The 17997-nt window shown below is 35.1% G+C and overlaps 1 protein-coding gene across 1 annotated transcript in view; it reads right to left on the reverse strand.

The window, feature by feature from the left end:
• Positions 1 to 1761: 1761 nt before the first annotated feature.
• The window catches only part of LOC138922930 (regulator of DNA class I crossover intermediates 1-like), a 72672-nt gene continuing 56436 nt past the window's right edge, over positions 1762 to 17997 (reverse strand). The window contains exons 11-13 of the mRNA XM_070259350.1: positions 9185 to 9248; positions 5561 to 5643; positions 1762 to 2608 (exon numbers count right to left, since the gene is read on the reverse strand). Coding sequence (XP_070115451.1) covers positions 2144 to 2608; positions 5561 to 5643; positions 9185 to 9248 — 612 coding nt within the window. The 3' untranslated portion in view covers positions 1762 to 2143. The remainder of the gene's footprint in view (positions 2609 to 5560; positions 5644 to 9184; positions 9249 to 17997) is intronic.

Here is a 17997-nt window from a genome sequence, read left to right on the forward strand (position 1 = left end):
AAGGAATGTACATTTTTTGTTGCTGTTTTTAAAGATTTTATTTGGGGCAGGCCCGGTGGCGCAGCAAATAGTGCACACGTTCTGCATCTCGGCGGCCCGGGGTTCGCCGGTTTGTATCCCGGGTGGGGACATGGCACCACTTGGCCAACCCCATGCTGTGGTAGTCGTCCCACATATAAAGTAGAGGAAGATGGACATGGATGTTAGCTCAGGGCCAGTCTTCCTCAGCAAAAAGAGGAGGATTGGCAGTAGTTAGCTCAGGGCTAATCTTCCTCAAAAAAAAAAAAGATTTTATTTTTCCTTTTCCTCCCCAAAGCCCCCCAGTACATAGTTGTGTATATATATATTTTTTAGTTGTGGGTCCTTCTAGTTGTGGCATGTGGGATGCCGCCTCAGCATGGCCTGATGAGTGGTGCTATGTCCGCACCCAGGATCCAAAACAACAAAACACTGGGCCGGCCCAGAGAAGCGTGTGAACTTAACCACTCGGCCACAGGGCCAGCCCTCTGTCTTTTTAGACATAATGCTATTACACACTTAATAGGCTACAATACAGTGTAAACATAACTTTTATATGCACTGGGAAACCAAAAAATTCCTGGGAATCGGTTTACTGGAGTATTTACTTTACTGCAGTACTCGCTTTACTGCAGTGGTCTGGAATTGAACCCACAATCTCTCTGAGGTATGCCTGTATTGGTCTTCATTGCTATATATGTCATATTTTGCAAAATAATAATGAGGATAATCAATCTATGATGTAATACCTTTTCTTTAATATCAGGATGAAAATCTGGCTTTTTGAAAAGCTATCAATTGTACATCAGATAGTTAAATTTTCCTTTCATGAGATGATTACTATACTTGAAAACAATTACTTAGGAGCGCATTGTTCTCTCTCTGAGGCAGCAAAGACAACTTCCTAAAACTAGCTAAAAACCTGAAGATTGCTACTGTTTAAACACTAACTTTTAGTATTTATAAATTGTTACGCTTCAAATCCCCTCTGCAATACAAACTATTGAGTGATATCCATGCATGTAAAAATGCAGTATCTAATCATTCTTTTCCTTAAAGGCACAGAAACTCCCTAACAATTTTATTTTTGGTTCCGTTAGATAGGAGAATGCCCCCTGTTGCGCACTTTGTAATACAGTCATACAAATGTCTGAGTATGAACGTTTAAAATCTTACTGCAAAAAACGTTATGTTGGAAACAAAACTTGTATTTTATAAATGAGAAATCTTGATGTAATATTTATGAAACAAATCTTAACAATGTTAAAATTAGTGAACATAAATCATTTTTTCCAATGTTGAACAATTCTTTTATAAAAGCATGAAAACATTTTTTTAATCTTGAAGAAAATAACACTTTCCTTTGAATTAATATAAGTTGGTACTTGTATTACAAAAAGCGTTATCCAGGGCCCACCCAGTGATATAGTGGTTAAGTTTGCAAGCTCTGCTTCAGCAGCCCGGGGTTCACCGGTTCAAATCCTGGGCAAGGACCTAGACACCTCTCATCACACCATGCTATGGCAGCATCCCACATACAAAATAGAGGAATAGTGGCAACACATGTTAGCTCAGGGCCAATCTTCCTCATCAAAAAAAAAAAAAGTTATCCAAACAAAATAGAAAATATATTGTATCTAAAACTTAATGCCAGAAATTTTTACTGAGGGTATAATATTTAATGTAAGTAGCTAAGAAAATCTTATAATGAGGTTAGAAAACATATTTGATATTTAGTATTATTTTGTGTCTTAAAATCTTGGAAGAGAACATTTTGACTAAAACATGCAAATGCACCAAATCTAACAATAAATGTGACAAGAAAGCAAGTAAACATATTTTTAATCCACAAACAGCAGCATATCATAATATAATGAATAATCACCATAAGAATGATAGTAAATTTACATATATATTATTTTCTAAAAACTTGAAGATACTAAAGAAATATCTATGCAAAGCAAATGCATAAATTAATAATATTAAAATGTTTAAAAATAAACCATAAATATATCTTGTGACTACTTCCACCTTGTGCTTAGCTGCATTTTCTCATTGCTTATTATGTTAATGAAATTCTGAACATTAAGTGAAATGCTAAATCTCAGGCTGAGATCTTAGCATATTAGTTGTTCTTAAGGATTTCCTGCCCGCCAGTGGTATCTGCCTTAATATTTTCACTGCACCTTTCAACATTACAAAGAGAAGACACATCACTTATACATTTACATTTTGAAATTATATCACACTGTATGGCATCATCTAACTTTTCTTTCATTACAGGTTCACTCTCAGTTTGTACCCATGCATCACATCTTGCAACTTGTACAGTGCAATTACTGCTTTTGTTTTGCACAATGTGTGCTGAATCACAGTGAGACTGTGGAAACTGACCTGTCTTATCTTTAAGTGAGAACTGGTGAAAATTCTCATTTTGTTTATGAATTTTGGCATTGTTTTTAGCAATCCTATCATGTGGAAGTGTTGCCATCCTTTCTAAATAAAAACTGTTAGTTGTTTCTTTGGTTTTGATGGATCTCCTATTTGAATCTTCAATTTGCTGCAATATTTGATCTTCATCTTCAGACAGCTAAAAGAAATTTAGTAATTTTGCTGTAAATGATGCTTTAATTTTAAAAAATCATTCAATGACTTCAAAGCAGACATTCTTAAATTCACATCATGGAAAATTTCAAAATACAGAAGAGACTTTGGCAGGTGGCAAGTCAACCTGGACTTTTGATTTTTAAAAATCATGGAGGTTATGGATTTTTTAAATAACAAGAACAATAATGATAATGACAATCCTTGTATTACAAATTCAAAAGAAAGGGTCGGCCCTGTAGTGTAGTGGTTAAGTCAGGCGGGCTCCACTTCAGCAGCCCAGGTTCATGGGTTCAGATCCCATGGACCTACACTACTGCCAAGCCATACTGTCTTGGCAACCCATATACAAAATAGAGGAAGATCGGCACAGATGTTAGCTCAGGGCTAATCTTCCTCAGCAAAAAAAAAAAAAAAAAAAAAACAAAGAGGAAGATTAACAACCGATGTTAGCTCAGAGAGAATCATCCTCACCAAAAAAAAAGAAAGAAAGCAAAAGAGCTAAAAAAGAGAAGGGGAATTTTGTCTCTTATCAGTCTCTATAATCACAGGCTACATCATCCCCCTACCCTTTCACACAGAGGAAACGATATACACCACACTCTTCAACCACTTAAAAAGAATGGAGTAGAAGTAATAACTTCGAAAGAAACAGTTGACACATATAACTTGTTCAACTATTCACTCATTGACTTTAGTCAAAAGATATCTATATTGTATCTTTTATGGGCCCAGTCTCATCAAAGAAACAACTTAAGGAGAGTATCGGCTAACAGAAAATCAAATAGAGAAAAGGAAAATTAAACAGCAATAAATATCACAACTGTTACATAAAAAGTCAAATTTTAAGTACTTTTAATAGGTTTATATTTCAATTTACTAGCTTGAATTTTTCAACTTCACAAAAAATTTATCTCTTAATTACTGCACTAACCAAAATATTCTTTTAGTGAAAATCTTATATAAAAGTACTGATTAGCCAAGCTAAAAAAAAAAAAAAAGGCAGAGTTAACATTAAAAACCAAAATGAGGTATACGTCTCAGTTGTTTGGCACTGAAATAGGAAAAGTAAGCCCAAGAAACAGCATTAAGACTGGCTGCACACAAATTAGAGAAAACAAGCTCAATACATTTGTTTATTCAAGAAACAAGTATTTTTTAGCATCTGCAATGCAAGTGAAGCAGACACAGTTGCTGCCCTCTTAAAGCACACGTTCTCATTGGTGGAAATGGCATTAACCAAATAATCACATGCGTGCATATGTAATGACAGAATGAGAAAAGCACTATGAAAAACAAGTATGAAGGACCTTGAGAGGATAATTGAGGGGCCTAATTTAGATTGAGGAACCAAAGAGGGGCTTTCAGAAGTAGCGACATATTTACGCTAAGACCTAAAGGATGAGTAACAGTAAGGCAGAGGAAACAGGATATATAAATAAATGCCCTGAAGCAGAAAAGAGACTGATAAAGTAAGGAAAGTGAAATGTCATACGTCCGGAGTGTGGTGAGAGAGGGAGAACACCAGAAGTTGAAGATGTAGCCAGACTATAAAGTAAAATAGAAATCCACTCAGAGGAATAACATGATTCAATTTAAGTTTTCAAAAGATCACGATGACTGCTAACTGGAGAAAAAGTGGAACAAGAGTGGAAAATAGATCTCTTAGGAAACAACCACAATAGTTCAAGAACAAGATGATGCTACCTTACCTAGGGTATTGACACCAGAAGTTGAGGAAGTAGATAAATATGCCAAGTATTTTGGAAGTACAGTTGACTGAATGAAGTGATGGAATGAATGTGGTTAAGGAAGGCAGATGAGGCAGAAAGAGATGACAGTTAATTACTAAGTTTCCAGAGCGAGCAATTGAATGGACAAAAAGGTATCACTAATATAGGAAATATCAATAAAACTGACTTGGGGAGAAGATCAGGGGAATTCAGTTTGAGGAATAAAAATAAGGAGATTTTTGTGAAACATCCAAGAAGAGGTATCCGCTAGGAAACTGGACATCTAAATAAGGATCTGGGCTAAAGTCGTAAAGTTGAGAACTGTCATCAACTAGACAGTATATAAGTCATTGGAGCACATAACATCATCTAGAGTTTGGAATGTAGGTTAAGAGAAGAAAAGGATCCTGCAGCAAACCATAAACACTATGACATTTATATAGGAGGAAGAGTGGAAGAGAAGTAGACAAAGGCATAAAGCAGCACTCAAAGAGGTATGAAAAAAACAAAAGAGTGTGTTATCATAAAAGCAAAGAGAAGAAAATGTTTCAAAAAAAAGAACATAATTTCTATTAATATTACTAAAAGTTCTTGTAAAATAAAAACTTTAGTGTCCAACGTATTTGACAAAATAGAAATCACTGGGGTCCTTCCTTAGCAAGAGCAGTTCAGATGGAAAGTGAGAGACAAAAGGTGGACGAAATGAATACGGAAGAATTGATGGAGGAGAATTCCATTAAATGTGATTTCTGAGAAATGCAGCATTCCCACTCAGAACATAGCATGTCATTCCAATTATTCAGACGACAGTCTTCAGTAACACTTTAGTGTTTTCTTCATATAAGCCTTAAGGTTTTCTTTTTGTATGTATTTTTGGTTGTTTTAGGGTTTCAATTCTTATGAGTGGGTTCTTTTAAAAACTCTTTTAAAAGAAACACAACTTTATCATATACACACACACATATCCTGATAAGATTGGCTTTTGTCAATAATAATGAACACATTCATTTATACTTTAATTTTATATTTCTGTTTATGTTCTTACATTTTTAATATTTTTCACTTTTTGTTTACATTTATATTTCCACTAGTTATTGTCTCAACTATTTGTTTCAGAATGTAAACGTACACTATGAGATATACAAAGAATTCTAAACTAGTATAGCATATATTAATAAGCAAAAAAAACGAAAAGCATACCTTACCATCTCTGAACTAGAACTGAAACAACTATCTGTGGGCCTTGGAGAGTAACTGGTAGACGAACTACTCTGTGAAGACTCAAGATCTGAAAACGAACATTTAACTCATGAGGAATGGTATTTATTAATACTCTACTAAATATATACACAGGCAGCAGATATCAGCTGGTAACATAAGTTTAGCTAACATACTGCAGAGCATTTTAAAAGTGTGCCAAAACTAGTTAAAACTTGAGAAACTCCGCATCTTGGATTTCTGACAGAGTATTACGGGTTTATTCTACACTTAAAAGTTTTTCATCTACAAGTAAAATAAGGGTACATAAGGCAAGAAAGGAGAACAGAGAAAATTCAATTGATTTTTTCTAATATATGAACAATGTTTTATGAACAAATAATTTAAATAATAATTTAAAGTGTCAACCTACAGGAAGGAGGAATAAGGCAAGTTTATTAAGTCCAAAGCACCAGATATTTGCTAATCTAATAAACGAAGCTTCCTTGTACAATAAAAGCTGTATTTAAAAAATCAACTCAAAGCATCCAGTCCGATATTCTTTCATTATGTGCTTAATGTGTTCTCTTATGATAGCAAGTTAAGTTTAAAAATAGGCCTGAGAAGTAGGTCATGACTCTTCACAATGCATAAATACTGTAGACCAAGAGGGACGTGCATTCACACTAAAGTAGCAACAAAAACAACAAAAAGTACCTACCACCAAATCTAACAAGAGACATGCAGAATCTACTTGAGGAAAACTTTAAAGTGCTTAAAGGTGTTCTAAAAAACTATTAAAGATACAAAATTAGGCTGAATTAACAAAAAGACATCCCTTGTTCTTAGATAGGTCTACTCAACATCATTAGTATGATAATCCACACTAAATCAATATATACACTTAGCATTTTCCTGATAAAACTAAAATATTTCTTTGGAGCTACACAAGTTGATTTTAAAGTTTATATAAAAAATAATCAAAATTAGCCAGAAAAATTCTTTAAAAAGTACAAAGGGAGGTGTAACTGTTTTAGAAATTAAGCATACTATAAAGCACTTACCATAAAAATAGTACAGAATTAGCACACAAAGATTAGGAAAGACCAGTAGAACAGTAAAGAAAGCCCAGCACATATGAAAAGTTAGTACATAAAAAAGGTGGTATCACAAATGCCTAGGGAAAAGACGCATTTTAAAAACCTGAATCAATACACATCTCACACCTTAAATCACAATAAACTCTAAAGGGATTAAAGATTTAAGCGTAAAAATATAAAATCATACTAACACTAGAAGAAAACATTAAGTGAATTCATTTAACCTGGGAGTGTAGAGTCTTTCTAATTAAATCCAGAAGTATAAAAGAAAAGATGAATAAAATCAACCACATAAAAAAATACATTAATCCTTTGGCAAAGCAGGAGATATCATAAGCAAAGTCAAAACAAATCTAAAACCAATAATAAACTAGGAGGAAATATTTGTGACATATCACAAAGACCTAAATCTCTTTAATATATAAAGAGTTCTTAAATATCAAGAAAAAAATACCAAAAATTCAATTGGTCAAAAGACATGAATGGAGACTTTAAAGAAAAAGAAATGAAAACAGACATTAAATATTTTTAAAAGACGTTCAACTTCACTTATAGAAAAAGAAAAGCAAACTTAAACTGCCATCTATCCGTCTGGCTACCTATCTATTTTTATAAAACTCACAAAAATTCCCAAGTTTGAACACAATCCCTATTGGTGAGGCTGTGGAATAAAAAGGCACATTTCTGGTGAGATTGCCAAATGATGCAACAGGGAATTTGGTAATATCTATCAAAATTGAATTTTGGCAATAATAACTACACAAAAAAACAATGTATCTCCCCTTTGACACAGCAATCCTACTCCTAGAAATTATCCTGAAAATGTACCTCCACAATTAAGAAACATATACACAAAGTTGTTCACCAAGCATTGTTTATAAGAACACAATACTGGAAACAAGCCAAATGTCCACCAACAGGGCATGACTGAATAAACTATAGCCCATCCACATAATAGATTACCAAATTGTCATAAATAAGGGATGAAGAAATGTCTAGTACTAAGATGGAGAAATCTATAAGAAACTTACTAAATAAATGAATCCATTTATTTCATCTATAAAATATCCTATATTATACAAAATATCCTATACTACATTTAAGTGAGAAAAGTGGAGAACTAAGACTCATGTGAATATGTGTGTTTATATATTCTTAGGCTTTATTTTGAAGAAAAACAGAACACAACAAAACATAGTAAAATGATAAACCATAAACCAATAAAAAAGTTACTCATATGAGGCAAAAGGAAATAGGGCAGACAAGATAGGATAGAAACCAGACTACTGGTTTACACTTCAAAAATTTAAATTAAATCCAAAAGAAAAAAGTTGATAAAGATTTCTAGGTATCCTAGCAAAGTAGATATCCGAAAGAATCATTCCATCACAGAATATCTAAAAAGTACCACAAACTATTTTTCATAAAAAGACAGTATAGACTAAAATGACCACTCAAATATGAAGTATTTGCTACACGCAGCCTACAAGCAATTAGAATCTAGTATATATATATGAAAGATATATAGGATATATACATATATATCTACATATGGAAAAGATATATCCTATAAGGAAAGCCAAACTTTCTAAAAGAAATGTGACCAATAGACATGAAAAGTATTTCACAGATAAACAGGGGTGGCAAATCAACCTAATTAATAATGGGAAATATAAATTAAAATTACAATGAAATACCAGATTCCAACAATGATAAAAAGCTGATCCAGTGTTAGTGAGAATATATAACAACTAAGAGTCTTAGCTCCTGCAAGTGGGAGTTTAAACTGGCACAACTACTTTATAAAACAATCTTGTATTACCTAGAATAGATGAAGATGCACATAACATTTGAACTAGCCAATTCTACTCCTTGACTCATATTCAAGAGAAATTTTTTATACATGTGTGCCAGGAGAAATGTCAAGAATTGTCCAAGTAGCATTGTTTATTATAGCAAAATATTCAAAACAATCTAAATAACCAATGCCAGAAAATGTATAAATTGAGGTACATTCACACAACAGAAGGTTGCATAGCAGTAAATAAATAATTAAGTATATTAGAGTCACAAATATCAGAGTGGGTGAACAAAGAAAAGCAAGTTGCAGCAAAATATACAGCATTTGCCTCAATCTGTGAACAGTTCAAAACCAAGCAATGTAAAAGTCTATGTGTGATACCATAAAAACAAATTCAGGATAATAGTTACCTCTAGGGGGCAGGATAGGAAATGCAATTGAGAAGATCTTCAAATGTACTGATTACGTATTATTTCTGAAGCTACAAAGTGAGTACAAGGGTATCTATTTTACTATTATTCACTAAAATGTACATATATGTTACATATATTCATCATGTATAACACATTTTATAAAAGATAAAAGTAGTTTTGAAGACAATTGCATCACTAGTATATTCTAAGATATCTAGGAAACATATTTGCTGGCAAAAACCTAAAAAAAAAAGCACTTAAAACAATTTCCACTTAAATGTTAGTTTTTTTAAAAGAAAAAAATTCACTTATACTGACGGACTTTCATAGTAGAGGTTGGCCTGCCTTTTAAAGAACACGTTCCTCCTTTTTCCATCAGAATCTAAAAGAAAAATAAAATTTAAGAACTCCTAAGTATACACAATAATATCCACTTATAGCTCCCTTTTCACCCCACCAAATCATTTTACAGTACTCTTCCTTCATATTACTTTAATTCCACAAAGATAATTTTAAACTCACAAAGAAAAATTTGCCTATGACAAACAATAAAACAAAACAAAATTGAAATTCATTTAGAAACAGCAAGCAACAGAAGAGACACTTGATAAGAAATGAATTGACAAAAAAGAAAGGATTCAGGTAATCATAACAAATGCAGCTGAAAAAAGGAAAAGATACTAAAGCAATTTGGAGATTTATTCTGTTTTTCTTTTTCTAGTTTGTTAAGTTGGATATCAGTTCATTTATTTTCAGGTTTTTTAAATAGTAAAAGCTCTTAGAGGTATCAATTTTCTACAGAATACATCATTGGTTTTGGTTTTCATCAATTTCTATGTAATTTGTAATTTATTTTCATTTCCTTTTCTTTTTTTCTTTTTCAAAACCAGAGTGTTTCTTAATTTTCAAGAAGATAAGGGAGGTTAAGCAATTCTTTTCCTCTTCTTTAGTTCTAATTTAATGAATTTTTTATTAGAGAATATGGCTATGAATCTCTCCTTAGATAAATCTCTTAGACTTTCTTTGTGGCTTACTACATGAATTATGTTTGCAAATATAGTAGGGACTTATAGAAAACATATATTCTCTGTTGGTGGGATATACAGTTTTTGATAGACAGATAGGCAGCATAAAGGAGAAACCATCTAGTTGTTCACCAAACATGTTTCCCTTTCCTTTTAAGCATACAGCTAAAACACATTTCCTACCCTCCCTTGGAGTTGGTTTGGACACGTGATTTAAGTTCTGGTCATGGGCAAAGTGGTGTACACCACTGCCAGTGCTGGCCCATAAAAATTTTCTCCACAATCCTCCACTTCCTTTTCCCTTCCGCTATACCCAGTATCAACAAGTTGGAAACCTACCAGTTGAAGATACCAGAGTCCCTACCAGCTTGGAGCCCTGAATAACTTTGTCGAGCAAAGCCTCTTTTCTAACCTCACTATTTAATCATTTAAAAAGCCTTGTACATTCAACTCTTAGAATATTCAAGACCCAAACCTGCACCAGTAAGACACAAGCTGAGAAAGCTATATAGACCCCCAAGACAGGCAAACACTCCAATATCCACTTCAGATCTGTTGATAGAGGATAACAGACAAATAAAATGGTCCCAAAGAGAAGAAACTAAATTATTTAAGGAATTTCCCCATCCTCTAGGATAGCAAGATTTTCACACAATGTCTGCCCAGCAGGATTTCATGATCTGTATGGATCAGTAACTCTGTATCACCTCTTCTTCTCCTTTCTGAATGGGCTTTTCGTTGAATTTTTACTCTCCTTGTTCCAATAATATATATTTTATTTACATATATCTTGCCATCTTTTTATTTTTAACCTCTATTATTATGTTCTACATGTTTCTTGAAAAACTATAAAGATTATTTTTTTCTTCTCAATTTGATATTCTTTGAATCTTGTTAAGAAAAATCAACCTCTTTATATTTCATATATTAATTGCTAAGCAGGTTTCATTCCTTACATTTTACCTTTCCCATTTATCTAAAAGTTATTTCATTCTTTCCCATCTTGATCAGGTTTCCTAGTGTGACATCCCCACTCCCTTGAATTCTGAATATCTTCTATGTGTTTTTATTTCCTAGTGATTACCTTCCCATTGGTAACAACCATAATTTAAATCTTATTCCTCTACTACTTTAAAATTAAATAAGTTCCAGTTCAAGACGGCAATGTAGGAGGATCCTGAACTCACCTCCTCCCACAGACACACCAAATCTACAGCTACATACAGAACAACTTCCTCTGAAAGAAACCCCAAAACAAGCTCAGAGACTCCTATACATCAGGGGAATGAGAAAAAACCCACAGTCAAATGGGTAGGAGAGGCCGAGACACAATCTTACCATAAACCCCACCTGGGCATGGTGATCCACAACCAGGAGGGAACCCACAACTCTGAGCTTCTCCCCAAGGAGTGAATGGCTTGACCCTCATATCTGGTACTTGAACTTTTAAGACCTTCACCAAAGAGATAAGCCCCCAAAACGTCAAGTTTTGAAAGCCAACAGGGCTTGTGTCCATGAGACCCACAAGGCTACACGGAATGGAAAAACAGTTCCTAAAGGGCTCGCACAGGCTCACCATGCTGCACCCCAGGGCCTAGAGCAGAGGCAGCTCACTGACTATCCAGTCTTTCTGCGAAACAAGCCTATTAGCTTATCCTCATAGCTGCAAACTAAGAGTCAGGCTTCTAATTAAACTCACATCTAAGGGCTGACTGTAATCCTCTCCAGTGAACTCGGAGGCTGGGTACCATCTTTCCACTCTCCCGCTGCCTCGCTCATGGTCACCAGTACCTTGCAGAATGGAGCTTACATTTGAGGGTCCCACAGGACTGTAACAAATGGAGAAAGAGTTCCTAACTGGCTACCCTCCAGGGCAAAGCAAAGAGACAGTAGATTGAATCGCACCCCAATCCTTCTGTGAGAGAAGCCTATTTGCTTATCTTAAATCTTTGGCCTAAGGAGCAGGCTTCTAATTTAACACACATCTACAGGCCTACTGAAATATTCTCCAAAGACCATAGAGCCCAGCGGGCACCATCTTCACAGTCCAACTCTGCCTTGCTCCAAGTCACCAGTATCTCCCAGAAAAGAGCTTGTGCACATTGTCTGGAGGCCCAGTTTTCGCAGCTGCCACCCACGGGATGCCCCTTGATCAGCTGGCTCTGGTAGCCAGCAAGGCTTTGAAGGGGATCAGAATTGGCCATCTGAGCCAGCCCTGATGGCCTAGTGGTTGAAGTTCGGTGTGTTCCACTTTGGTGGCCTGGGTTTGGTTCCCGGGCATGGAACCACATGACTCGTCTGTCAGCAGCCATGCTGTGGCGGCAGACCACATAGAAGAACTAAGACTTACAACTAGAATATACAACCATGCACTGAGGCTTTGGGGAGGGGAAAAAAAATGAAAGAGAGAAGAAGATTGGCAATAGATGTTAGCTCAGGGCAAATCTTTCCCAGAAAAAAAAAAAAAAGAATTTGCCACCCCAAAATGTGTCTCTTTGCCTTGATTATTTTAAGGACAAAAGAGTCTTTGACTCTTTGAAAGAAATTCTGACCTTCCCCCTAACTGCCTAAAAGAATTTAAGATAGAAGGGCCTGTCCCAGGAAGGAGATACCACCATAGATAATTCTAGATGTGGTAGACAGAAAGACATCTAGCAAGGGCCATTTTATCAAAAGATCTCTTTCAGTTCCCGTTGTCTACAGATGGCCCAGCAAACACTTGTTTATCAAACATTTCCATTTCCATCGTCATGTAAATTGCCTTCCTCTCCTTTGAAGTCCCAAACCACTACCCCCAATATCCTCCTTTATCTTTAGCTGAAGATGGTATTAAGGTGGCAATTTCAGCCACTCCAGCAAGATTTTCCTGGGTTTCTCCCATGTACATATGTTATCAAACTTTGATTTTCTCCTGTTATTCTGTCTCATGTCAATTTAATTCTTAGACCAGCCAGAAGGACCCAGAGGGTAGAGGAATTGTCTTCCTCCCCTACAGTTTACGTTCACAGGTCCCACAGGACTATAATGAACAAAGAAAGAGTTCCTAACCAGCTACCAGTCCAGGGCACAGCAGTGAGGCAGCAGACTGAAATGCCCGTCTTTCTGTGAAAGAAGCCTATTAGCTTATCTTCATACCTGTGGCCTGAGGGACAAGCTTCTAACTAAGCACAGACCTAGGGGCTAATTGCAATCCTCTCCAGAGACCAGGAAGCCCAATAGTTACCATCTTCACACTCTCCATCTGTCCCACCCTAGGTTGCTAATGTCTCCAAGAAAGGAGATTGTGCACATATCTAGCACCAGGGTTTCTGTGTCAGCTGCCCAAAAGACACATCCCTTGATAGCCTGGCTCTGGTGGCCAGCAGGGCTTGTGTTCATAGATTCAACAGGATGTCAGCAAACAAACAGTTCTTATATGGCTATCACACCAGGGCTCAGTGCAGATGAGCACACAGAAATGCTCATGTCAAAGTCTTCCCATGAATGAGGTATATTTACATACTTCAAAAGCTGCTGCATCAGGGTCCAGTTTCCAATTAGACTGAATCTAGATGTTGACTGAGATCTTCCCTATTGGGACACTGGCAGGTTTTTGCACACCCTCAAATACTGGGAGCCACTAAAAATAAAGTAGACTGCTTGAACAACCACAAAGGTTTGAGAGACAACCAAGAGCTACAGCAGGGTTGAAACATAAGGTTCATCTCCTGCACGAGGCCACTTCTTCAAGACTAGAGAGGTGGCTGTTTTACAGAATGCATGGAAACCAACACAGAGAATCAAGGAAAATAAAGAAACAGAAGAAGAAATTCCATATGAAAGAACAAGATAAAGCCTCAGAAAAAGACCTTAATGAAATAAGTGATTTACCTGATAAAGAGTTCAAATTAGCCATCATAAAGATGCTCACCAAGGTCAGGAGAAAAATACACGAAGAAAGTGAGAATTTCAACAAAGAGAACATAGCGTAGAAAGTATAAGAAAAATACCAAAAATAAATCACAGAGCTGAAAAATACAATGGAAAGGTACAAAAGAAGACTAGATGAAGCCAAAGAAAGGATCAGCAAACAAAAAGACAGGGCAGTGGACTTTACCCAATCAGAGGAGCAAAAAGAAAAAGGAATGAAAAAGAATGAAGATAGCACAAGGAACTTATTGACAACATCAAGTGGACCAATATTTGTATTATAGGGGTCCCAAAAGAAGAAAGGGGCAGAAAATTTATCTAGAGAAATTATGACTGAAACTTCCCTAACGTGGGGAAGGAAACAGACATCCAGATCCAGGAAGCCCAGAGAGTTCCAAATGAGATGAACTCAAAGAGACCTCACCAATACACATTATAATTAAATTATCAAAAGTTAAAGACAAGGAAAGAATCTTAAAAACAGCAAGATAAAAACAACTTGTTACATCCAAGGAAACCCTCATAAGACTATTAGCAGATCTTAAGCAGAAACTTTGCAGGCCAGAAGGGAGTGGCACAACATATTCAAAGTGCTGGAAGAAAAAACTGCTAGTCAAGAATACCCTATCCAGCAAAGCTGTCCTTCAGAATAGAAGGATAGATAAAAAGATTTCCAGACAACCAAAAGCTAAAAGAGTTTATCATCACTAGACTGGCCTTACAAGAAATGTTAAAGGGACTTTAAGCTAAACCGAGAGGGCCCTAAATCAGTAACAGGAAAACATATAAAATTATAAATCTTACTGGTAAAGGTAACTATATAGTAAAATTCAGAATAATCTAATGTTGTAGGTGATGGGTTAATCACTTATAAAGCTAGTATGAAGGTTAAAAGACAAAAGTACTAAAAATAACAACTACAATGATTTGTTAATAAATACACAAGATAAAAAGATATAAGTTGTGACATCAAAAACATAAAACTTGGGAGGGCAGTAAAAATTTAGATCTTTAGAATGCATTCAAACTTAAGTTTTTAAGAACTTAGAATGTTATAAGTTGTTTTACATAAGCCTCATGGTAACACAAAGCAAAAACCTACAGTAGATACACAAAAGATAAAGAAAAAGGAATCCTAAGCACACCATTACAGAAAATCATCAAGTCACAAAGAAAGAAAAAAAGAAAAAACAAAGGAATTACAAAACAGTCAGAAAAAAATGAACAAAATGGCAATAAGTCCACACCTATTAATAATTACTTTAAATGTAAATGGACTAAATTCTCCACTCAAAAAATATGGAGTGGCTAAACAGACTGAAAAAACAAGATCCATCAATATGCTGCCTATAAGAAACTCACTTCAGAGGTAAGGACACACACAGTCTGAAAGTAAAGGGACAGAAAAAGATGTTCCATGCAAATGAAAACCAAAAAAAAACCTGGCATAGCTATACATATATCACACAAAATAGACTTTAATACAAAGAGACTTGGAGACAAAGAGAGTAATAAGAGACAAAGAAGGTCATTATATAGTCATGCACCACATAAAAACGTTTCATTCAACAACAGACTGTGTATACAACAGTGATCCTTTAAGAAAAGTAACATATAGTCTAGGTGTGTAGCAGGCTATACCACTGAGGTTTGTGTAAGTACTGTAAGAGAGGAAAAAATTTTCCTCTACTCTTCTAGGTTTTTCTGGCTGATCTAAAAATTAAATTGACACGAGACAAATTAACAGGAGAAAAACAAAAGTTTAATAACATGTACACATGTGAGAAACACAATAAAACCAAGTAACTAGCCAAAGCCTTCACCTTAAATATCATCTTCAGGTAAAGACAAAATAAGATGTTGGAGATGAAGAGAGTCAGGGACTTGAAAGGGAAAGAAGGCAATTCACAGGTAAGTGAAAAGGAGCAAATGCTTAGAAAACATGTGTTTGGCCACAGAAACAGAAAAACACAGAAGGGAGTCCAAAAATCAGGCTTTTCTAGGTGCCTTCCTGTCTATCACCTAATTCATGTTATGCTAAGGTGATAGCTTGCTTCCTCAGACAGCTTTTTTTAATCTGAATTCTTTTAGGCAGTTAAGGGGTAGGTTACAAGACAAACTTTCTAAGTCTTTTTTTCTCAGAAATAGTCAGCCTAAAACAATCCTCACGTTAAAGAGACACATTTTGGGATGGCAAATTTTGTTCCCCTTTAGTATGCTCTATGAGGTTCTCACAATGATGAAATCGCCTACTGACGTATTTCTCAGAATGTATCCCATCATTAAGCAATGCATGACTGCATAATAAAAAAGGGGTGAATCCAACAAAAGGAGATGACATTTGTAAATATTTATGCACTCAACACAGGAACACCAAAATAAATAAAACAAATATTAACAGACCTAAAGAGAGAAAATATACAACAATACAACAGTAGGGGACTTTAATACCCCACTTTCATCAAAGGATAGATCATCCAGTCAGAAAATCAATAAAAACATATTGGCCTTACATGGCACTTTAGACCAGATAGACCAAACATACATACACAGAACATTCCATCCACAAGCAACAGAATACACATTCTTCTCAAGCACACAAGGAACATTCTCCAGGATAGACCATATGTTAGGCCACAAAACAAATCTTAATAAATTTAAGAAGACTGAAATCACATTAAACACGTTTTCTAACTGCAATGACGTGAAACTCAAAATCAATTACAAGAAGAAAACTGGAAAATTCACAAATATGTGGATATTAAATAATATGCTCCTGAACAACTAATGGGTCAAAGAAGAATCAAAAAAGAAATTAAAAAATATCTTGAGACAAATGAAAATGGAAATACAACATACCAAAACTTATGGGATGCAACAAGAGCAGTTCTAAGATGGAAGTTCCTGGTGATAAATGCCCACATTAAGAAACAAGAAAGATCTCAAATAAACAACACAGCTTTACACCTCAAGGAACAAGAAAATGAACAAACTGAACCTAGTTAGTAAAAGACGGAAATAACAAAGATCAGAGTGAAAATAAATGAAATAGACACTAAAAGACACTAGAAAAGATCAATGAAACTAAGAGCTGGTTTTTTGAAAAGATAAAATTGACAAACCATTAGCTAGACTTAACAAGAAAAAAGAGAGAGGACTCAAATAAATAAAATCAGAAATGAAAGGAAAGCCGTTACAACTGATATCACAGAAATAAAAAGCATCATAAGACACCATTATGATTAATTATACAACAACAAACTGGACAATCTAGAAGAAAAAGATAAATTTCTAGAAACATACGACCTACCAAGACTAATTCATGAAGCAATAGAAAATATGAATAGACTTATTACTAGTAAAGATATCAAACCAGTAATCAAAAACTTCCCAATGTCAAAAGTCTAGGACCAATGGCTTCCACTGGTGAATGCTGCCAAACATTCAAAGAAGAATTAATACCTATCCTTCTCAAACTATTTCAAAAAAGAGAAGAGGAGACAACTCTTCCAAACTCCTTTTATGAGGCCAGCATTACCCCGATATCCAAACTAGTCAAGGACACCACAAGAAAAGAAAATCACAGGACAATATCCCTGATGAACATACATACAAAAATCCTCAATAAAACATTAACGCTTCAATCTAGGTGAATGGCACTATCCCATCAACTACCCATTTACCCAAATAATAAATCCAGGTCTCCTTCAATGTTTTCCTTCTCCCGTAACTAATCAACAACAACTATCAAATCAAGATCTTCTAAATCTTTGTGATAGCTCTTCCCTCATTTCCATCCTTACTTACACTGCTCAACTTCAAGCCCTCATTATTTTTTGCCCTGCCTTGAGTCATGCCACTTCTCAAATCTCTCATTGTTGCTAGAGTCAACTTTTTAATACTCAGATGCCAACAAACTCCTCTACTAAAATTTTTTCAGTGGCTCTGTTTGGTGACAGAAAATAAAACTGGTATATGTCATGTAAAGTCTTTTATGATCTAGCCCTTTATATTGTCTAGAATTCTCTTTTGCCATTCCACCATCACTTGTAATTTACACTATAGTAGCAGCAATAACAACTGGAATGAAGTTACTTTGCAGCTTCTAAAATAAGCTATACTCTCTCACTTGTTAGTTTCTATCTATGTTGCTTCTTCTTCATAGTATGAAGGCAGTTTGTCCATTTGGTAAACTTA

The sequence above is a fragment of the Equus caballus genome, unplaced genomic scaffold (genome assembly GCF_041296265.1).
Source record: "Equus caballus isolate H_3958 breed thoroughbred unplaced genomic scaffold, TB-T2T haplotype1-0000019, whole genome shotgun sequence".
Lineage (NCBI taxonomy): Eukaryota > Metazoa > Chordata > Mammalia > Perissodactyla > Equidae > Equus > Equus caballus.